Source organism: Chanodichthys erythropterus, chromosome 22 (genome assembly GCF_024489055.1).
Source record: "Chanodichthys erythropterus isolate Z2021 chromosome 22, ASM2448905v1, whole genome shotgun sequence".
Classification (NCBI taxonomy): Eukaryota; Metazoa; Chordata; class Actinopteri; order Cypriniformes; family Xenocyprididae; genus Chanodichthys; species Chanodichthys erythropterus.
In genome coordinates, this window is record NC_090242.1 from 1,852,687 (window position 1) to 1,877,348 (window position 24,662).

Sequence of the window (24,662 nt, forward strand, 5' to 3'; positions counted from 1 at the left end):
AAAAAAAAAAAATTACTACTTTATTTACAAAATAATATTATCCAAAGCGTGTTCATGCAACAATGTCAGCTCTTGCGTGAACACAAAACGCATGCGCCCTGATGCTCTCATGAACACTCGCGCATATGCGTTGATGCGTGAGTTTGAACACAACACGCATGCGTCATGAAGCTCTCGTGAACGCACATTGCAGATCAATATTTTTGTAAGTTAAGTGATAAATTATGTTTTTTTGCACAAACAAAGCACTTGTGTCGCTTCATAATATTGAGGTTAAACCACTGGAGTCACTTGGAGCACTTTAATGATGTTTTTTCTGCCTTTCTGGACCTTGGAGTGGAAGTTGCATTGGATCTCTATAGAAGGACAGAAATCAATCAGACTTCATCAAAAACATCTTAATTTGTGTTCCGAAGATAAATGAAGAATTTTCACTTTTGGGTGAACTAACCCTTTAAATAATGTATTATAAAATTCATTACATAAGATACCATTATTGGTGATAGTATATTATATCTGCATATTTCATTATATATTATGTGGGGTTATAAAAACCTTTATACATTATAAAAGGTAAAAATGAGTAGTTGTTACCTGAGTATCTGATTTGACCTTTAAAAATGATTCAGTCATATTAAATATTTTTACTTCATGTTATCACATGAATTATTTATTTTTTTAGATTAGATTACCTGACTTTCTGATGCCAAGAAACCCAAAATATACCCCAAATAATTTTTTACATTTTATTTTTACACACAATGACTGACTTAAAATATTAACCAGATTTTACATTATTAACATTTAATATTTTCATATTGTCACTGTAGTAAAATCAAAAGAAGTGGTTAAAATATTTATTTATATTTATATGTATATTTATAAATATCTGTAAATTAAAATAATTAATTTTCTTCAGAAGGCAAACCGCAATTTTCTGTAAATGTTAAAAATTGTTTTACACTTTTCATTTTTTTGCTCTAAAATTGTTCTCGGGCCCCTGGTCTCCTGCATTGCATATAAAGGTTTCATAGAAAGCATTATTGCCATTCTTTCCAAATAAATTTCATGAACATGAACATAATATAGTTCTATATGTTAATAAATGTTTCCTAAATTTCCTCCTCAAGACTTTGACACTCTCAAGCAAACTCCAGTGCAGGAATCCGGCTTCACCAAGACCTCTCCGAGTGATTCTCCCCAGCCCAGCAACGCTGCTCCATTATCCAGCACAGATGACAGCCTGCTAGACCTGTGGGACAGCAGCCCAGCGCCAGCTACTGCTCCCTCCCAGGCCCCTTCTCACATTATGGACCTGATGGAGGACACCCCAGAGCCTCATCTCGCCAGTTCCTCCCCTGCTCTCCCGCAGCCACTTATGAGCTTCGATGAGGTGCCTGACACCCCCTACTGCACCGGCACAGAAGACGACCCCTCCAGCCTGGTGGATGTGGCCGGACCCCACCAGATGACCCTGAGTTACCAGCAGGCCCTGCAGCATGCTTCCGGCTCCGACAGCCAGGACTTGGATGACGGACAGCTACTGTTGACCAATGGAGACACGCTGCTTAAAGAAGGGACCCAGGTCTGTTAAAACAGACAATGCAATGCTGCCTTGCCCCTCAATCTGCTGCATGTTTTATTTACTTATGCATATTATTTATTTTGCCACTAGGTGGCAGCATGTACTTTGTATAGTTGACATTATTGTTATGCCAAAGACACATAACAAAGCACTAGCTATATTCAGGGCACTTGCATAGAGCTTTATATGTTTACATATAGCCATCTTATGTTTGCATTTATGCAGGCGAGTGAAGGCTACTTCAGCCAATCACAGGAGGAGGATTTTGCCCAGTCAGATGACTGCACTGCAAAAGTCAACCCAACACCAGTTTTTTATAACAAACCACCAGGTGAGATCGCCTCAGATCGAAGCACATGAAACAGTTTTATGAATACAATTCTTGATCTTGTTTTGATGTTAAACAGGAAGTTGGAATGGAATATAATGAAGGGCTCATTCATTTTTTAAGTAGCCAATAAGTTTACATTTAAAATCTACTGATAATCAAAGGTAAATGGTATTTACAGTTAATGGGGAGGCCAGTTATCATTTTAGAGAGATATATTGGAAAAGGTTTGTATCATTGTTTTTTTAGTATCCCTGAGATACTATTTCTGCTTTTTGTTTTATATTTTCTGCTTTCACTATAATTTTAGTTACAGTTTTAGTAATGTTGTTGTCATTTTTTTTATTTGTTCTTTTTTTAAGATGTATATATAGTTTATATTTTCTAGTGATCATTCAAAATTCTTAGTTTTGTATTTTATGTTGCGTAACGTACGCCCTAGTCTGTATGTCTCCTGCTGACCAGCTAATTCACGTTTCTGTAGTCCTGCTATTCAGATATGGGTCCAATATTGTTTAAAAATGTCTTGATTAATGCAGCTTCTCTGTCTTATCACTTGAAGTAACAATCAAGGATGGAACACGACTTTTGTTTACAGAGTGTAATGTATTATCAGCTATTCACGTTTGTGCTTGGCTAACGTGGGAGTTTACAACATTACTGTGGATCCAGTTTGCTTACATAACTGTAAAACAAATGTAATTTTTCCTCTGCGTTTTTATTATTACAATAGAGTGGAGCTCTATCTGTATTGTAAAAGGATGCTAGTCCACGCTATAACTAGTTGAAGTATTCTCTCTGTAAACAGTAAACACCCATTGTAATGTCAAACAATGATTTAGCCATTATTTACTTAAATAGTTATGGTGAAAAAAATCACATCTGGCCTAAATGTTTATCTTATGTTAGAGGTTTTCAGCTTCTCTTGGCATTCTGATACAGTTCCCACTGGTGCACCTACATAAAGTATAACAGTGACGCTGCTATCACGTCTTATAAATAAATTTAAATTTAAACTAAGTTGACAATAACCATGGAGAAACATCCTACTCCAGTCGTGATTGCCAATCAGTATCTGGTTGATCGACTACTTCAGACGTTTCATCATCGGACTCGGGCTTGAATTGAAATGGTATAATCGATGCCATCTTTTCTGTCCATACATTGTATACAATGTCTTGCAAATTGATAGCTGTCATTCAGTTATGACAATGGGCGCACAGTGCGTGCAGTAGACCATTTACAAAAGATTGGGCCATCTGACCAATCAGAGCAGTGTAGGCTCACGGAAAGGAGGGGTTTAGAGAGACGGATTCTTCAAACTGCTTCTAACGAATCGTTTACAAATCTTTGAGAAATGAGGTGAAATTAAATGTATATTGTGAGAAAACGAATTTTTTTTTGACCTTGCATGAATGTAAACCTGTTGTAGGAGACTCCCAAAACAATATTAGGAACCTTAAAAAAGGCATAATGGGGCACATTAAAATATATTTATTTCATACTAAGTATACTTCAAATCCATTTACATATTTGACATATCACTTTAGAATTACTGATATAAAATTACAATTAAACTTGATATAGTATTTCTTTATTGCACAATGCACATTTCTTAATATTATCCCTAGAAGGTTTTAATATCACTATTAATAAGGATTGTTTGATCTTCCCAGGTGAAAAAAAGTACATTTCAATAATGTAATTAAAGTGCTCTATTTTCACGCACTAATTTTGTACTTAATATACTAAAAATTCTTCTTTAGTACTTATTAAGATAATCTTAAGAGCATCTAAGTGTACTCAACTGTGCTATTTTGAGACACCATGAAATATGAAGTACACAATTAGTGCACAAAAATAGAGCACTTTAAGTACATTATAGAAATGTACTTTTTTTTCACCTGGGTTTGAATAAAATGTCTTTAAATTCAAGATATTTAAAGTGTACCTAAAGTATTCTTGCAATAATTCCATTTTAGCACAATCAAATATACTTAAGTATATATTTAGTTGGACCTCAGCACTACTTCCGCACAATTAAAGTGTATTAAGTAAAAAATTAGTTGTTCCAATTTAGCAGATTTTAAGTATATCAATTTAGTATACCAAAAGTACAATTGCAGTATTTTTATTATGTATGTATTTGTAGTATACTTAGCATGAAATAAATGTATTTCAAATACATTTTAGGATATATATTTTTTTTTTATTTTACTTCTGTTAATGTTGATTTTAAGTAACAAAAATAATGTCTGTACTACATGTAAAAAATACATTGCCATGGCATCCAAAGAAAAATGGCACTGACAAAATGAGCTGACAAGTGAGATACACTGAAAAGGTGTAATTTTTTATTTAATTTTTTTCATAGTTAATTTTATTTTAACAAACATTTAGTTTTTTATGGTTTTAGTTTAAGTTAACTATAAAAGGCCTGGCTTGTCTACACCCCTCAGTACATGAGGGGTCATTAATATTTTTGGTCCAAAAGAGAGAAAAACAAAGAAATTCATTTCCTTTTTGTTACATCACTCCTTTGCCTCAGAAAAGATCCTAATATACGTTGTTTGTCTTATTGTCTTCTGCAGAAATCGACATTACGTGCTGGGATACAGACCCCGTGATGGAAGATGATGATTAGGAGCGACTGAGGGGAACAGAGGCAACACCTCGACGAAAACTGATTTTACAACAGTTACTGAAGTCTTGCATCAAAATGTTTTAGAGAAAAAAACAACAACAATGTTAGCCACAGAAGAAAAGGACTTGGGTTATTGTTAAAGATGCCAGTGGGTATGAGTGCTCTCGGTTTGTGTATGTGTGTGTGAGTGTGTTTATTATTTATTTCTATCTCTTTCTCTTTTTTTTTTTTTTTTTGCTATGCAGAGTATAGCACAGTGCGTCTCTAGCGCTCACCTGTGTTGTATCGATCCCTGTGCCTAACAGGTGTGTGTAGTAGCAGATTAGATCATTCCTTAATCGACGCTGAGCTTAGGTCTGCCCAGCGGTTCAATCAAGTTCCCCACAATCTTAGTTGCTTAGTTTAATCACATGTGTTTGAGTGTTATGCCCACAGGGGTCTTTGCTTTGATGACTCAGTCGGTCAGGGACGGTTGAACCCTCACCCTCATCAAAGCAAAGACATTTCAGAACTCGATTTTAGCTTCAGTTGAGTCAATCGTATTTAGCAAACGGAAAATGAGGGGGGTTTATATGTGATTATGAAACAATTTTGTGTTGTGCCAATTATTTTGAGTATGACGTGTCAGTGTAACGGCCTTTTAGGACTTTAGCGCCAGGTGGCATATGTATATTTTGACTACATATGAGAAAATGTGTATAAACAATGGCTGAAACTGACTTTTTTTTTGAACAACTGCAATAGAGCTTTGATTTGTTGAGAAACTTAGGCAATAACAATTATAGTGAACTCCTTTGGGAATTGTTTTAGTTACATATGCGGTAGTGTGTGTACATATACTGTATGTGTGTACATCTAGTTTAACGATAAAGGGAGAAGAGAGTCCCGTATTATTGGAGAGGCTCAGGCCTGAAACTCTACATAAGTACGCAAGCATTGACACGCATGCTAGCACACAGTGCCGATGTGCATGTTAGCATGCGGACTTACTGTGGTGTTAACAGACCACAAGTACTCAAAGGGATAGTTTACACAAAAATAAAAATTCTGTCATCATTTACTCACCCTTGTGTCGTTCTTTCTTCTGTGGAGTATAAAAGAAGATCTTTTGAGAAGTCTGTGTTTTTTTTTTTGTTTTTTTTTTCCCAAAACTGTTTGGTTACCTACATTCAAAATATACTCTTTTGTGTTTCACAGAAGAAAGAAAGTCATATGATGCAGCTACAACTATCCCTTTAAGAAGCCAAATACCTTCGATTTGCAATTATCCAAGTTGCTAGCTATAAACTTGCTTACCAAGATTCAAACTGTCACTCCATTATGAGAGTAGTCAACGATCTATGGTCGTTTTTGTCTTTCAGAAGACTATTTATGCTAATGCTAGCTACAGCGCCCCTTGTGGCTGAGAATGCAGTGCTTAGCATCGTGTTATGAATTGCATTCTTCTAACACATTTCAGCAAATGGAGACGTTTGAAACCGAAGCATTTGTGTTTGTGTACTTGCGTAGAGTATGGTTTTGACCTCAATTTATCGTGGATGTGATTTTGATCCTTTTAGTTTTATGCTCCAAAAGAAGGAAATTCCTAGTAATTACACATTTCAAACCCCGGTAACCTCCTCTATTGAATATAAAATTAAAATGACCCCAATAATATTTTTTTATTTTATCTTATTTTATTTTATTTATTTTTTAGTTTTGTTGCTAGTTAAAAATGCTTAACCCAGGACTTCCTTCAGAGTGATGTTACCCTTACGGACGTCTAGAATTTTTTAAGACTTTTTTTATAAACCTAAAATGATTACAAACCTTCAAATCAAATTTGGATTTTGTAACTTTTACACAAGTGCAGGGACACATCACCTTGCTCAAGGGCAGAATAGTGAGATGTTCTCACTAACTCAACACTGACTCAAACTGTAATCTTTGTTGCACCAGCCCACATCCTTAACCGCCAAGTTATCACCACCCACTGTCTTCCTCATACTTTTAGTCATGTTAAAAAGCCACATCACAATATCTTGGCTTTACATTACAAAGGGTTGTTTTGAGTGGAAAAGCGAGCAATAAGACTAAACCAATAGTATTGTTCTGTAAATAGCTCTAATTTTGTGCTCATGTAAAATGTACTACAAATCACTAACATGTATTGATTCACCACCCATGAAAAACGGGGGTTGGCGTACGTTTGGATTGGGTTTCTTGCATTTCTTTGGTGAGAGAGAAAACGAGGTTGCTCAGTATGGAACCTAGTAGGAAGTAACCCGCATCTTTAACAGTAACTTAGCCCCTTTTGAAATGACTTCCGTGTATCCTGTTCACCCTCCAACCTCCTTAGTAGTGATTATTATTCTCTTTCTCCCTCAAACTACTAGGAGACTACTACTACCACCACTACTATTATTACTATTACTAGTACTGTTCTACTACAGTAATTTCTTCTTTGCCCCTGAAGCAAGGCTTAGCGACTCCTGAAAGTTCTCTTTTTTTAATTATTTTTTTTCTATCTCTTCCTTTTTCCGTCCGCTTCTCACACGCTGTTTTTGAAACAAGCACAAGATCTTTTGTGACATGCTATGTGCTTATGTATGTTAATAAAAGACTTTAAAATCCTTCAGAAAACTTGTGCACTTTTACATTCTTCTGTCTGCAACCAAACGGACACAGAAATGTTGAAACACTGTCATATAACTTAAGACTTTGCACCTCAGTTTTATTAATCAGATATGTTAGGCATTCACTGGCCCTGTTTGTGAATTGTGTATATTTTAGAAACGAACCAAAAATCCTCACATGAACATTGAAATATATAGCAGCTATGAATTAGTACAGCTCTTATTACCGTGTGTCTGCACACACAAGCACACTTTGCATGCTACATGAACATTGCATGATACACTTTCACAGTTTGCCATTCACAGTTCATGTGACAAGAAATGCGCTATAGAAAATCTGGACTGTAAATCTGGTGTCAAATAGGAACAAAAATGGGTCTCAATTGAGACACTTGCCAGATCAAAAGAGATTTACGCACAAAAACCCTTTTGATTGATACATCAGAGCCTCTTAATGACAGCTTTCACTGAAAATGGCACAAACGGGGTACATTTGGTACATAATGTCTCGTATAACTGTATGCTAATTTGCAGACCACAGTCCACTTATCATAGTGGATGTGAGAAGGCTGTGTACCAGAGCAGTGACGGTACTGCTCACTTCATCTATGCAAACAGATTCACACGGCTCTGCTATGGTCGCTTAGCAACACATTGCTGGCAGAGAGAAGACCGTTTACATCTCTGTCCTTAGCTTCTGTTGTGATGTAACTGAATATATAAAAACAAGAGTGAATAAAATCATATACAGTACAGACATTTAAAAAAACTATACTTTCCCAAAAGAACAATCAAACCTGTCCCATAGGTTAATTTTACAGTGGAAGTATTTGGGGGCTATAGTCACATTTTGAATTCTGTAGTGTAACTTACTGTAAGAGGGTGTTTTTGAAATGGCATTAAGGTGCAGTAAATTTCACTGATTGTCTTGTACAATTTTGTTTGATCTGTGCAAAATATGAATATTTCCCCTGAATTGATCAATATTTGGCAATTTAAGCTTAGTTCCTTAGTTTGTTTTTCTTTTCTTTTTTTCACAACATTCTTATTTTTTTTTCAAAAAGAGAGTAGGGTGTACTTCAACATTTTGGTATTCAAGGCATTTTTCCTCAACCTTTTCAAAAGAATCCATTTGTCCACCTTCATTCTGTCATTTATGTAACAAGAAGCAGTGCTTGTTTCAATTTCCAACATTTGACATGGGCATCTTTGTAGAAATAAAAAGTAATAAATATTATATTCTTCATTTAATTTAGTCTGCACAGGTTATAATGAAGGAGGGAACAATGCCTCGTACATCAAGTCTAATAATGTGGGTTGTGGGAAGTACGATTCCTTTATGCTTTTGTTATTTTCGGGCGGTCTAGTAATGGCTGCGCAATTAAAAGAAAAAACGAAGCAAAGACATCACTATGATGTAGTAAAAGCATTGTGCTGAACGTGTGCCCACATACGCCACTAATTGCTTTTTCACATTTCCAAAATAGAGCTTATTTTAATCAAATGTCATTTGAAAGCATCCAGCACATGCATGAAAGCAGTGTTTTATGCTGGGAAACTGACAAAGACGGCCATCAGATGGATTGAGGTAGAATCGTTTAAGGGCATGGAAACATACATAATAGAAATGATGGCAGTTAAAGGAAAAAGAATGAAATCAAGCATTTTCACAACGCAGCAATCACCACATTGATTGCAGGGGTGAAAAAAGAGATTCAGTTGGTTTAATTTGGACAAGCACCATTAAATGAATGCAGTTTGTTAAATAAATGCTGGAAATCCCACATGTGGCTGCAGCGACAGCAGGAAGTACTGTGGGCAACATGGTGATGCTTGAAAATGTTGACAAATCCCATTTGCAGGTCATTACAAACAAGGTGCTATCATCAATCTGAGGAGCACTTCAGGATGATGGATTTAATGTTATTCAAAAAATCATTATTCATACAGAGATTCAGAATCTGTAAAAAAGAGAATAGTACTACTGACATGAAATTAAAGGCAGTTTCTCAGTGTACCCGCATGGTAATGTATTAAAAGCTGTGAGAGACCGCTTTCTTCACTGGACACTACAGACATGTTTCAAAAATTGCAACCCCTCAGGCAACTTCCTTTTGAGGAATTTGTGATTACTTTGAAGCTTTTCCACCACCAAAGTTCAGACTCCTTCCCGAGAAAGAAACTGGCACAAAATCCAGAAAGAGATGCCAGGTATTGTTTTCCAGTTTGGGAAACAACATTTTGTACAGCTGAGCAGCATTGTGTAGCTACAGTACGGAGCAACCACTGTCATTTCGCTATGTCGCACTTCTGTGTTTTACCCTGTTTCACAAAGACAGGGTTTGAAATGTCATTTGTATTATATCAGTGAGCTGCAGATGAGAAAGGAGGAAGAGAGGATGTGAGGGGCGAGGCGTTGGTGGGCTGCAGACAGCTCCTGGGAGCCATGGCAACAGCATTCACATAATAGCTGCTGCTCTGCATCAGGCAGAGATGCCACAGAGAGCAAAGAGGACGAGAGAGAAAAGCGAGTGTGATGGATCTGCAAATGAACCCCTGAACAAAGCTGAATCATCCTAAACCGATTCTGGCCCCCAAAAGACAGCGTTCGAAATGCCTCTGGCAGACTCTTCAGACCACATATGACTCAGCATTGTGAGTGTTTATCTCATAAAGTGGTCTGTTGGTCTATTTTTGTGGGCTCATACCGCTGTGCTTCTACCCAAAAGGGGAAATGCGGTGGGCAAACCATAGTGTTGATCCAGACCGCGGAGTCCCCGTAAGCCCAAGTCTGTGTGAGTCCGGCCCTCACGAGGCATGGTGGCGATGGCAGAGCCCTGGGGCTCGACTGGCAGGTTGTTGTGGTTGAGGTCCATGGTGGACAGGAGGTGCCCCAGCGAGTCCCAGCGTCTGGCCGAAGGTAGGCGTATGAGGGACGAGTAGCCACGTTCGGGAAACACGGTCACTGGGGCCATCTTGCTGGTCTCCGACTCCTGGTGCTCCCTGGAGGACCTGGTTGTAGGTTTGGTGTAAGTTCCTCCCCTGGGGTCCGCCAGAACTTCACTGTAAGGGGGCGGTGGGTCCTCCATCAACACAGCCTCTTCGTAGCATGGAGGTTTTCCAAAGATATCGGTGTCTGCTGAGAAAAACCAAATGGTTCACCAAGGAACAAATAACAAGCTGTACCAAACATGCAAGGTTTTAGTCCATAACATTAACGCTTATAAGCATACATCAACGCTTATTGCCTCATGACCCCAAGATATTGTAGGCCTTTCTTTTTCAAAGTCATCCCAGACATCATTAAACATACACAATCACACAATTTATCAGATAAACAACCTCTGCATAAAGTTATCAGAAGACATTAGACAACATAAATGAGGGCTTGATATATTTTATCAGTGGAGGGTAGAAGAACTGCAGCTTTTATCATTTCCTCCAAGGTCACCTCTCACTCTAAGATGAAAGCTAGGATAGATTTTTTTTTTTTTTTTTGTGGAGGGAAGTGATAGCCAGCATATTGAGGTCAGAGATAAGAAAGTGTTTGGCTGAAACCAGTGTTTTTCCCCCTTATCATCTGTGCTTTTACCAGAATGGAAGATGAAAGTTAACTGGAAAAATTCCTAGGGGCTAGCAGTGCTATGAGGCAGCACTTCTTAATTATCATGTGTTCTGATATAGGATTGCAGCAAATGGAGTCAGTGCTTCTTAAACTGTACTGCTAACCCAACTTGGTGAGAAAAAAACAAATTTTTCCATTTTCTCAAGACAATTGTGTGTGGTGCTTCCCCATGCAAGGAGTGGTTGCAAGGGAATTGCTAGGGTGTTCTGTGTGGTTAGCACATTCCTATCATGTTGGTAGGGCATTCTGGGTGGTTTCTAGGGTGTTGCTAAAGGGTGTTCTGGGTGGCTGTGTACACGTCAAAAAAGCTAGAATACATTACATGATTTCGGCTCTGATTTGCAGTTTAGATACAGTCAGAGTCAGTCTACGTATTCTGAATAAGATTTTTGCAGAAAATCATGTAGTATGATTGACATTTTTAAGATGTTTTTTTTTTAACTTCAGACTATAAATCCGTTCAGTCGTCGGAAATCAAACATATTTGATCTTTTCAAGCAAACACTTTCATGAGTGCACCACGACACATGCGTGAGACATGAGAGCAGACAATGTTGCGTCAACGCACATTGGAGATTAATATTTTGTAAATAAAGTGGTAAATTATGTTGGTTTTTTTGTGCAAACAAAGCACTTGCGTCGCTTCATAAAACAGGTTGAACCACGCAGGTTGAACCACGGGAGTCACATGGATTACTTTAATGATGTCTTTACTACCTTTCTAGGGCTTGAAAGTGGTAGTTGCGTAGGCTGTCAATGGAGGGACAGAAAGCTCTCAGATTTAATTAATAAATTGAATTTGTGTTCTGAAGATAAACGAAAGTCTTACAGGTTTGGAACGACATGAAAACTGTAATTTTGACCTTCAACCGTCTGGAGGCCATTGAAGTCCACTATAAGGAGAATAATCCTGGAATGTTTTAATCAAAAACCTTAATTTCTTTTCAACCAAAGAAAGAAAGACATGGACATCTTGGATGACATGGGGGTGAGTAAATTCAGGAAAATTTTATTTAAAAGTGGACTAATTCTTTAACACTGTCCCTGCTGGTGAAGCTATTCAAAGACAGTGTTACGACAGAGAGGTTATTTCCAAACACAGTCCTGATGGAGACTCTAGCTTGAAACTTATTCATACTTCTCAATAAATACGATCTTTGGGGAAAGTTTACTTATGATAGACAGTGGTCTGATGGTATCTGTATAATACCTAATATTATAATATCATAATTAAAATTGCAAATTCTTTATACTTTTATATCATATCAAATACCATTTTCTCATATGGTGCCCAGGGAGTCACAGGGAACATAATGAGTCTGTTGTTGTAAAAGTGATACAAAGTCCCTTTAAAGAGCAGAATTCTTTCTGACTCTTACTCTTTTATGAGCTGACTTATTACTCAGGCCCTGTTTTAATGTGTGGTCATCCATCCTGTGTGTTTGGCACAGGTTTAAAGGGACATTCTTTGCCCATGGCCAGGGATCCACCAACTCTGGCAGTCTGCCTGTCTGCCAAAGCACATGATTAGCCCAGCTCTAGCTGTTGCTATCTCAGTGCTGTACACGTCTGCCTACACAACACCTACACAAGACTCACTGTTACCATGTTATACATGAAAGAATGCAGCTCGGGCTGCCAACACTGTGTGAGGAGTGGAGGTTTTCAGTTGTACAGCCCTTATGGACTATCTTTGTTGCTTGGTAAACAGTGTTGCAAACACAACATGCTTAATGTATTAATAAAAAATAATAAAGGTGTAGTCTGCTTGGTTATTGGATTATGCTGATTGCTATTAAGATGATCATTCTAAATGGAAATAATAATTCATTACATTTATATAGCGCTTTTCTGGGTATTCAAAGTGCTTTAAAATGGAAGGGGTTAATCTCCCCAACCACCACCAAAGTCCACCTGGATGATGCGACAGCAGCCATATTGCACCAGAAGGCCCAACAAACACCAGCTTGCATGGGTAAATGAGGATGATTAGGAGGCTATGATGATGGACAGAGGCCAATGGGCAAATTAGGCCAGGATGCCGGAGTTACACCCCTAACCTTTTTCAAAGGACATCCTGGGATTTTTAATGACCACAGAAAGTAAGGACCTTGGTTTAAAGACTCATCTGAAGGACTGTGCTTTTTGACAGTATAGTGTTCCCATCACTATACTGGAGCTTTACTGGGTGAGCACTTCTTCCAGCAGAAACCTAGTTTTTCCAGAAATTGGTAAATTTAAGACAAATTTTGACACTGTCTTGACAACCCTGCTGAAAAATCCAGCATAAACCGGCATAATATTTTTCAGAATTTCATGTCTGTCCAGGCTGGTTTATGCTGATATAGTGCTGATATAGCTGGTAGATCAGCATAATCATGCTGTTCTCAACCAAAACTGAGCTGGTGTAGCCACCAGCACTCCGGCTTCCTATGCTGGTCTCAGCATGCAAAACATACCTCATGCAGGTGACCAGCCATGCTGGATTTTTCAGCAGGGAAGTGTAAAAAGCTGTTTGGTATGAAAGCTGTAAAGGCATTATGTACTTTAAATGCTTCAAGAAGCTTATATAGCATAAATGTTGAAGTGGAAGTCTATAGGAATTTTAATCAGGAAATGTCTGATTAGTAAGAGAGAGAGCATCAAGTAAGTATAAATAACTGTGCTGAGTTTAGTGGATGCATCTTAAAACCTCTAAGAGCGGTAAGAGTCAGAAATGTGAATCTCAAAATTTCTAAAAGTCAATAAAATTACAAAATATATTCTCACAGATTAATATCTAAGAGATATTAAATGTTAGAAGGAAAGGGTGTAAGAACGATTTAAAAATTGGCCAAAGTCACATTAAATTATACAAAGTGGTATTTACAACTAACCAGAAAGCTGGAGAAGGACATATCAAAACATTCGTCATATCAAAGCTCTAGCCCCTTTTTGAGTTTTATTTTGCTTGTATTCTGCTAAGAGTTGTTAATAGACTTGGTCTAAAATCCACAAACCTCAAATTTTGATTTCATGGGATCTTTAAGGCATGGCTTTTTAAAAAAAAAAAAAATTCTTCCAAAAATGTGAGTGGGCGGATGAATGTAGAAACGTCTACATGCCTCCTCAATTAAAATATTCCCCATACCGCTGATTGCACTGGATGACTGAGCTTGTTTAAACATCCTACCTTCAGAGACGGTCCAGTTTGCTTGAGGGAGAGTGTGTGTAACAGGCAGCGGTGGAGACATCATTTGAAGTGGAGGGCAGAATTGAGGGGGCTCTCTAGGAGGGTATCCTCCACCGGTGCAGTCCAGAGGCTCCATCTCCAGCGCCCGCAGGCACTGTTCCCTCAGCCTCTCTTCACGCCGGCGCTTGAGCTTGCGCTGGGCAAAGCTGCAAAAGCAGCAAAGCATGACAATGAGAGCCCAGATCAGCCAGAATCCGGCAAAGCATGCCAAAAATGTATAGGTGCCCTGCGACATCACCATGATGATCACCTTGATGAAGTTTGTGCCCTCCAGGATCCAGTGGGAAGATTTAAAGTCTTAAGGAGACCTGCTGGTTGTGTCGTAGAGTTCATGCACCAAGTCTCAAAGCACATGAACAGAGCATAGCTATCATATTTCTATGAATCCTGTTGGTTAAAACCTTTAAGAGTCTATCCAAGCATTTGCTGAGCTCATTTTTTCAAAGTTAACCAACGGAAAGCTTTTCCACTGACAGGAGGTCAAAGAAAGTGACCTGATTTCACTTGAAGCACGTTCCACGAAAACGCACAATGTCCGATATATTGCAAAAGTGAACTTGAAGAGGCACTTCCCAAAGGTCCTCCAGGGGCTCTTTCAGAAGAAGAAATGAATATCTGCAGATGCTCTTTTCCTGACAGCTGGTGCAATGAGGGAATGCTAACGTCTCACAGTGCCTGGGTCTCCTCCTGTGTTGTGATCCTCCGCTGAGCAGATCAGGGCTCTTTAGATCTCCAGAGGACATCAGAAGTCACGCTGCTCAACAAAGGGAAAGAACGTAGAAGGGGGCAACCATCATAAGTTATGAACTTGTCATATTTTCAAAACACAGACCCTTAATATTTCACACACAATGGCCCATTTCATAATTAACCTCAGCTGTTCAAGCACAACTCGCACAATGACTTTAGGGGGTAAGTATCAATTTCATACATTGAGAGAGTGGTAGTACACTTAGTTTTCCAGAAAGATTGTGAAGAAATGGTGTCAGCAGCATGAGTTTTGATTCACTAATGTATTTTGAGACTGCTTGAACATTAATGATGGCTTTCAGCATGGCACCTCTTCAGCTCTTAATGATAGCTCTCGACTGCTGACATATACATATGCCATTTTATCACTAACATTAAGACAATTTATATAACCAGGTCTGAGCTAGTAAAATAATCTAGTAAAAGCTTTATTTCCTACACATTATTCACATCTCTATCCAAGATCTTGGTGACCTTGAGAAAGCAGAATAAATCTTTGTCCTGCTTCATTATCATTGACGACATCTGATGTTTCCACTGAATGTTGTCATCCATTTCTGATTGCGTCTACACTATCTTAAAAATGGATTCTATGTCATCTTTGGAGGACATAACCTATAGATTACATGAAGGAACTACCAGAGCTGCTTTACACTGGGGACAAGTCCCTGCCAATATTGGTCAATAAATAACGGTTGATTCTTAAACTTTTACATATGATCCCCCAAATCCTTAAAGTGGTTACATTCGGTATTTTTTAACATACCATGACAGTCATTCAGTTTATAGGAATGGTCAGAGAACTCTATTATACACTGGCTCTCATAATATGAATGAGAAGGATGCTGTCATCACCTCTTACTTAACTGAGAAAGAAATATGACTTTGCCTAACCTCAATAATGTCCCCTGTTAACACAATGTCATTGATATAAAGCAAAAAAAAAAAAAAAAAATCTATATCTATCTATTTATCACATAACAGAAACATAAGGGCTGTGCTGTTTTTATTTAATTACAACCCAGTGTTTGGTAAGCTAATATGCCCATGTACAATCTTCACAATAAATGAATAAATCCATAAATAAACGATAGTTTAATATAGCAGTGATGACATGCAGCCTCTCAGGTGGGTGATATTCGTGGAAAAATGTGCGCAATTGATAATGACACATAAACATCATATTATCTATTACAAACAGTAAACTACAACATTCAAGGACTTGAAAATCTTCCCTTTTAAATGTCTGCATCACTATATGGCTATTATCAGGCGTATACCACATTTTTTATTCTATATTTAACCACATATAATATATTTGTTCGTAATTTTCAAATAGAAACAAAATGCTCCTTTAAATATATTATCGTACTTACATGATAAGCGTCTTCCAGTCACGATGAGTTCATTTTCAGACGCGTGACACCGTTTGAATGGTCGGGTCAGGACGTGACTCAATCCAAATAAAGTTGCGGTAGTTGTCAGTGGCACTGGATGTTAATAGCAGACTTGTCTGTAGATACGTGTGTGTTTTAGTGTCTTCACTAATGTTTACCTGGATAGATAGAAAGCGTTTCGTGTTCCGCGTCATTCCTTGGTCGTGATGCGCGCGGTGGTTAATGGACACCTGTAATTGACGCGCGCGTCATGAAACACCCACATTGACACTCCGCGCGAGATGCGCTGCTGCTGTCACGAGGACTCTGTGTATCAAATTGAGAATAACGGTTCTCTATAAAAACAAACTGACATGTTCGCTCCTCCTTTTTAACTGTTTGTAGAACAAAGAGCCTGAAGTGGCACGGTTTTGTCTGAATAGGCTTGTTTGTTGTGTCTGTTTCGGTCATGTTTATGATGTGGTTGTGATTGTTTAGTTAAATGACGTCTATGAACGTATTGCCTACTTCAATAATGATATCAATAATCTCTTAGGTTGTGTTTCACAAATGCTTCTCACTACATGGAAAGAGCCGTTGATATGACTATTAAAGGTACAATCAATTATTTTACACATTAAAAAAAAGTTTCATATAAAAAAAAATGTAAAGCATATTTGAGAAATACAATTAAAATGATGTACACTCACTTAAAATTAAGACTCACTCAAGACATGAAGTAGTATCAGTGGTTTTCAACTTCTACCCTGATACCCTTTTGGGTCGCACCATAAGGCTGGGCACAAACTTGTGCTCTGTCCGAAATCGAATACTTCTCTACTATATAGTATGCAAAAAACATTAAGCGAACAGAGTATTATGTCCGAATTCATAGTATTTGAAAAACAGTATATAGGCGGAAAGTACCTGGATGACTTACTACTTCCGGTGAAATAGGAAGACGGTCACTTTACTTTACTAGAGGATTTGGGAATGAAGTTGAAGGGGCGTAAAGGTGCCTTCACGCCATATTATAATTGCTGTAACTACGAGATTAAGGCTTGTAAAAAGCGTGCACGTCCTCGTAGATGTGGTAATTACAGCTTGTAAGCTGGGAGATTTCTGAAAGCTCCCAGATGTGCCACATGGCCGCTGTACCACCTGACCGCTGTAGATTCATTTATGCGTTGATAGTGGTGCCATATAAACGCATAATTCCCAGTCAAAGAACATGAACAGCTCAGAATATAACATCACGTGTTGTCAATGCCATTGTAACTCTCAAGAGGTACTAAACACATATTTAAAACAGTTCATGTGAGTTCAGTGGTTCTACCTTAATATTAAAAAGTGACGAGAATACTTTGTGTGCGCCAAAAAAACTAAATAACAACTTTTCAACAATATAGTGATGGGCCAATTTCAAAACACTGCTTCGGAGCTTTACAAATCGAATCAGTGATTCGGATCTCCTATCAAACGGCTAAACTGCTGAAATCACATGACTTTGGCGCTCTGAATAACTGATCTGATTCATAAAGCTCCAAAGCAGTGTTTTGAAATCGGCCCATCACTATATTGTTGAAAAGTTGTTATTTAGTTTTTTTGGCGCACAAAAAGTATTCTTGTCACTTTATAATATTAAGGTAGAACCACTGAACTCACATGAACTGTTTTAAATATGTTTTTAGTACCTTTATGGATCTTGAGAGTTACAATGGCATTGCTGTCTATTCAGGCCTCACTGAGCCATCGGATTTAATCAAAATATCTTAATTTGTGTAGATGAACAAAGGTCTTACGGGTGTCGAACGACATGAGGGGTGAGTAATAAATTACATTATTTTCATTTTTGGGTGAACTAACCCTTAAAGTAAATTTAAATTCAAATGTAGTACCTCTACTACATTTGCATTATAATCCTCCGAATACACACAGGAGATTCGTCTGGACAACATGAGGGGTGAGTAATAAATTACATTATTTTGAGATCTCGTCTCACTGTAAAAATGTTACTACAATTGACAGGTGTGTGGTCTCGTGGTCCAGACGAATCTTCTGTGTGCATTCGGAGGATTATAATGCTAAAAATCAGTTGAAACTGTGTCTGTGTCTGTGGTCTTCCACAGTTTTAAAATCGGTTAAGATTTGAAAATAATCTAGTGTGTGGCCAGTCTAAAACAAATAATGCATCTGAAATCACATACTTCCCTACTATATAGGCAAAAAAAACAGTATATGACAAGAGTAGTATGCCCGAATTCACAGTACTCATGAAAGAGTAGGCAAAAAGTACTTACTACCTACTACCTACTATCTACTTCTTCCAGCGAGATTCTGAAGTGTTCATAAGATGTACACTTTACTATCAGTAGGCCACAGGAGAGTTGCAATGATGCAACATAACAGGTAGGTCACAAGATAATATTAACATGGTCAGTGTATTATGTCCAGATTACATTCATACTACACACATTCATACTATATAGAACATACTTTTTAGTGGTCACTAAGTAAGTACTTATTTAAAATAAGCACCTTATTTTGCACCACAGCGATTAAGGATATGTGCGGGACCAAGTGCAGAGTACAAACACAAATCGATCACAGCTGCTGCCCCACAAAATGCCTTTTCCAACACACAAACATTTTTTTTGTCCTGAGGTGAAACCTGATTAAAAATTAAGGTAGAATTAGTGATGAAGGAAAGGTTAGCAGCTGCTTACTCTCTTGTACTACACTTTGCATATTTCACGAGTTTAGACGTAGGGCCTATATATAATCGGATAGGGTATTTCGCATATTTTGCATGCTGTCCAAGGGGAGGGTTCGATCTCGGAATTGGCCTGAACCCAGAGTATTTCCCCACGATATCCTTGGCTAGGAACAACCAGTCATAAGGGTAAATATTTTGAAATTAAGATTTGTATATCATCTGAAAGCTGACTAAATAAGCTTTCCATTGTTACATGGTGTGTTTGGATAGGACAATATTTGGCCGAGAAGATACAACTATTTGAATATCTGGAATCAAAAAATTAAAATACTGAGAAAATCGCCTTTAAAGTTGTCCAAATGAAGCCCTTAGCAACGCACATTACTTACAATTTTGACCCATACAATGTATTGTTGGCTATTGCTATAAATATACCCGTGCGACTTATAGCTGGTTTTGTGGTCCAGGGTCACATATAGGCTTATTCCTCTCTTCTTAATTGGTTGGATTATCTAAACATGTTCCTCCCGAATTTTGTTAAATAAATTTCATAACAGAACATGCTCAAGAACATTCTGTATAGGAGAGAACATGCTCAAGAACCATTTGAATAGGATAAAATCATGCTCAAGAACATTTTGTATAGAGTGCGACAGTGGCATTGGTGACATAAGTATTTTTCTCAATGGGATTTAAAGAGTTATAAGCCATGAACCAAACCAACCAGCTCCGAGGTGAATCACAACATTACGAACTTTTATTAGAAGCAAAAAAAAAAAAAAATCCAATAAAGCATTACAAAGTTGATTTGTATAAAATCAATATAAGATTATTGAAAAATAACAAATATATACTCTAAGTAGTTTACAAGACTGTAGGGAGACTGTCAAAACGTCATTCATAGTGCATTATGGGAGTGGGTAGAGCTCATATAGCTCTATTTGCCGTGATTCTATGATTAGAGGATATTTCTCGTATAGTACAGAAGATCTGTTAAACGTGATTTTTAAAACTGATAACTGATGATTTTTATACTGTAGCTGATAAACAACCTCATAGCTTATGGTATCTCTCTTCACAGGCTTGTAAGTTAGGGTTAAAAATCAATTCCCCTGAGAAATTAATGGGATTTTTACTTCTGGAACCCAACATTGACACTGTAGGAAACAAGAACACTTTGCATTGAACATTGCTATTTTGCATTGAACATATAGAATTTAACAGAACATGTATACAGTAGGATAGAACACGTTCAGGAGGTTTTTCCCATAGAATAGAAGATGTTCAAGAATACTAGAACAGTTTTTCCACAGAACATATGAAAATTTTGCATAAGACAGATCTTGTGGAATGTATTTAGTGTTGGCTATTCATCAGGTTAGCAGAATGGAACTGATTTGTACTACCTCCTCTTTTAATTTGTGCTACAGTGTTGGACATAAGGGAAAAGAGCATTGCTATGACAACTTGCATGAACACCAGCTTCACAGTGTGGACTGTAAAGTCATTGCCTATTTCTGAGATTGCCATATTGCTTACCACTATTGTTTTGCAGTGCTTCACCATACAGTGTAGCTGTGGACTTCCACTGTCCATCATAGACTAGTCAGATAAAAAATCAAAACTCCTGATGATGGATAGTGGGTTACGCCATTATTAGCATGCACAAAAATACTATTTGATTGGCTGTGTGTTATTTACCTCAGAGCAATGTTTTGTTCATTTTAAACATAGCCTCTCCACACACACCTCTAACTTAAAATAATTCTGTTGCTGGACTCGTCATACTATAGACACCAACAATGCCTGTGTTCATTTTTGAAAGCCCTGGGCAAAACCTCCTTGAAGCATTCTTTGTTTTCATGCTGAACAACATTCTCTCTCCTTGCTGGCCCTGTGGATGAATAAAAGACATCAGTGAGTGTGCTTTTGCTTTTTATATTCCAGCAAAGAATGGACACATTATATTGAAATTCATGAATACTATCATTTCATGCATGTTCTGCCCACCTTTGTAGACCTATTTTTTCCGTTCGTCTGTCAGTCTATCACATACACATTCTGTTTAAGGCAGTTCAGAGATATCAACCTTGAGTTATTTTATGAAAGCATGCAGTTCCTTTAGAGAGTAGAAACATGGGAACATTTTCTCCACTTCATTTACAGTCCCATATATCTCTTCAGAATTTCTCTTGAGTGCTTCCCTGCAGTATTTTCTGTGAGTCAATAGGTGAGTTCCATTCAACTTTAAGTGCCCTGAGAAGTGGACTTCACAGGGTTTCCTGCCATCTGGGAGATTCCAATCCAAAGGGAGTATACATGTACAGTTTGTCCAGAACATCGATACATCACTTCACAGGAAATGGAGAGGGAAACTAACCCAACAGTCACTAGACATCACTCCAGTACTGCAAGAAATTTGAATAAAATTAAGGCTCCAGTGTTTTTTGTGTTTAATTAGTTGTTTGTACACGGTTGTTCGTGAGTATAAAGTATGTGAGATGTGACAGAGTGCAGCAATTATGATTATCAGTAATTAAAAGATAAAAGACACATCAAAAGAACCTAATTTGTTTATTTTCATATTAAACATTACGATTGCCATTATGAATCCACTAACATGACACAGCGAATGCTGGTGGTAAACAAACACTCGTGTTCCAATACTCGTGCAAGAGTTTTGGGAGGCGTTCCCTCGAAATGAGCTGTGAAGGAGGGGGGTTGTTCTTACGTATGCGCTCATTTCAAAAACTCAGTAACAGTCTTTGGTTTCTCAGTCGTTGAAAACATCCTCTATAGCACCTTTAATGTACTTGGTCTTGGCAGACTTCGCTGCTGCTGCAGAGCAATATGGACATGCTACTCCTATTATAGAGACGCTGCTGTGAGCATGTATGTTGCATGAATAGACATACATCAATCCTGTAGCAGATCTAGGCAGGTGGAGCTGGGGGAGGTGGATGGTTTCATTGCTTGTAGACTGCAAGACCAATCAGCCTGCGCCATCTAGAGTTTCATTACTGAACTAGATATTTATCACAATTAAATTAATTAAAAAATATATTTGTATAATTATACATGATTGTATTATATACACATATATTACATAAATGTATGATAAATTATATTAATTTACAGAAGTATATAATGTCGTCATGGCTTAAACTTCTCTAATTATGCACGACTCAAATGGTTGTCTATGTTTGATGATTGCAGGGTGTTCTGAACGTTTGCATTTTGTCAAGTGAAGTAAACTTCAACTGATTTCTTGTGCTCAGGGACCCTGCCAAATGTGAACACAACTATGACCATTCCCATCGGCATGTTTATTTGTGCCCGTCTAGAACCTTTATAATGTATGTCGTCTAAACTGTTTTTATTTTTTATTTTTTACAACCATTTTAGATCTTTTAAAAAATTATATGATTAAATTGATATGATGGCTACACCCCCTTAGAACCTAGATGAACTAAACTCAGTGGGTAGACTAAATTGTTGTACCAAATGGAATTGTGAAAAAATCTAGACTAAAACTCAACCAAAACTAACATGCTACTTTCAAACTAAAAATACATATTTTAGATTACAGATTTCTAGAATTCCTGTAATTTTTCACCTACTAGGTAGCAACATTAAACATTTTCAAAGTTTAAGATATTCCATACCAAATGAATTGAATACGGTTAATGGAAGCTCAAACATGCATGCTTGAGGCATGAGAACCAATGAGGATTATTGTCATGCATCAAGCAAGCACATTTGAGGTTTCATTTACCAGATTTGATGCACTCGATGTATTAACAAATAAATATGTATTAATAAACTTTAATGTTTAAACTAAAGTAAAATTGGTTCATCATTGTCTCTTCAGAAGACTTAGATTAAACTACTCAATTCATATAGATTACTTTTATACTGTCTTTATGTACTTTTTTAAATGTGAAAATGTTCATTGTGTAGACTTTTAATGGATGGACAAAAAAGTTGAGCACATTTTAAAAATATCTTCATTTGTGTTATGGAGATGAACAGAAATCTTATGGGATTGAAACAACATGAAGGTGAGTAAATAATAAAAAGATAATCTTTATCATTAAAATCTCATTCACTTCAATCCATGCAACTTCCTCAACCACAACAGGGTCAAATTAACAGTGCAAGTTTGTTGTCATTTTCTTCATTCAACACAGAAAATATTGATTACAACTTCAGCACCATCGGACCGAACCATCAAGAGTTTCTCCTGAGCCTGCAGATCTGGACACTCCTCATAAGGAAATCTGCAAGTATCGTACATTTGAACACTAAACGGCAATTTAATATTAAGTTTGAACCCCTTTGTTTACAAAGGTGCTTTAGAGTGAGAAACTGATGGTTCTTCCATCTTGTTAAGTAACTCTTTTCATAGCTTCATTCCCCTGTTATGCTATTGTTCAAATTCATTTGCATCTCTCATTTCCTATGTATGCGTGAATTGTATGTGTCTAGCTATGTGTTTGTAATTTAGTTAAATAAAACTTGTATGCACATTCTTGTGAGTTGATTCTGATATGCTTATTAACCAATATCACTGATAATGATTAAGATCACAGCTACATGCTAAGAAAGAGTTATTTCTTTGGTGGCCACGGAAAATATCCTTTCTGAATAGCTGATGATCAATACCAAGTGTTCGTGGTTGAACACATTAATTGATTGTTAATTGAATTAAAAGTTAATTGGATTAACTGATTCAAATATTTATAATTAATTATAACGAGCTATGATTAATTATTTATATTTCCCTTTTGAGCTAATTTGCTACAATTATGTACTGTATATGTTTAAAAACATACACATACAAGAATGACTTGATTTGTATATTGCATATAAAAAAACTAAAAAAAAAACTTATGCAAAACCATGTTACACAGTCTTCTTGGGAGATGACCAATTTCTCACATTTTATTTACTCACCAGGGCTTTCAGCCAAGTTTGAGATAATTTCCTGCATTATCCCCCAGGAGAAAGGCAATGTCGTTCATTCTGAATGGGGTAAATGACTCAGGAAAAAATGACACAGTGATCTCAAAGGAGGTAAAAGGTCACTCTTTCTGTGATTGGCTGACCTTCTTCTGCCTCTGTGGTGTGCCCTCAATGACAGGAATTGACCCACAGACGCTAAGTGTGACGGATCCCATGCCAGGAGACTCAGAGTGTGACACAATCTGCCCTGCCTCGCAATACAGATACAATCAGTGACACATTGACTCATACACTTGAGACAATGAGAGTCATTGTCCGATGAGTAATAGCAAAAATTTCATCGTCACAGAGGCCTGCTTGCGTTTTTCTGTTTATGCTTTGGCAATATCTACAGAATTTTTGCATGAGTGTAGCCTTGAGATCAGTATGAAAAGTAAGCCTAACACATTAAATTATTTATACAATGGTACTGGAATATTCCTGTGTGTGTGTTGTATATGTGCATGTGTTTGGTTGCTCCGAGCATGTTTGCGACAATCGCTGTGTCAATGTCTTAATGTAATCCCAGTAAACTCCATGATCAATTTGTACTGCTTATACTATGGGTTTTGATGATTTCAACATTGTTGGAGATCAGCACTGCATTGATATGGATGGCAATACCAATGTTTTTGACTCTGATCATTTAAAGGGATAGTTCACCCAAAAATGAAAATTTGATGTTTATCTGCTTACCCCCAGGGCATCCAAGATGTAGGTGACTTTGTTTCTTCAGTAGAACACAAATGATGATTTTTAACTCGGTTAGTGAGGTCTGATCGCGCTC

The 24,662-nt window shown here is 37.3% G+C and overlaps 2 protein-coding genes across 7 annotated transcripts in view; one reads left to right on the forward strand and one right to left on the reverse strand.

Annotated features, from left to right (window-relative positions):
- dbn1 (drebrin 1) overlaps nt 1-7,141 on the forward strand; it is a 99,699-nt gene extending 92,558 nt beyond the window's left edge. The window contains exons 12-14 of one of the 3 annotated variants that reach the window (XM_067375749.1): nt 1,131-1,585; nt 1,811-1,916; nt 4,505-7,141. In XM_067375749.1, coding sequence (XP_067231850.1) covers nt 1,131-1,585; nt 1,811-1,916; nt 4,505-4,557 — 614 coding nt within the window. In that variant the 3' untranslated portion in view covers nt 4,558-7,141. The remainder of the gene's footprint in view (nt 1-1,130; nt 1,586-1,810; nt 1,917-4,504) is intronic. The other 2 variants (XM_067375750.1, XM_067375751.1) reach the window with 2 other exon arrangements.
- LOC137012494 (proline-rich protein 7) lies at nt 4,761-16,462 on the reverse strand. Of its 4 annotated transcripts, none has more exons than XM_067375753.1 (4): nt 16,156-16,462; nt 14,280-14,783; nt 13,970-14,175; nt 4,761-10,308 (listed from the first exon to the last, which is right to left on the reverse strand). In XM_067375753.1, exons 2-4 carry the CDS (start codon nt 14,381-14,383, stop codon nt 9,875-9,877), a joined length of 744 nt encoding a protein of 247 aa, XP_067231854.1. In that variant the 5' UTR covers nt 14,384-14,783; nt 16,156-16,462; the 3' UTR covers nt 4,761-9,874. The 4 variants fall into 4 exon arrangements, with proteins under 4 accessions (XP_067231854.1, XP_067231853.1, XP_067231856.1 ...); XM_067375752.1 differs by having other exon boundaries at nt 4,761-10,311; XM_067375755.1 differs by having other exon boundaries at nt 13,970-14,783.
- Nucleotides 16,463-24,662: the final 8,200 nt, after the last annotated feature.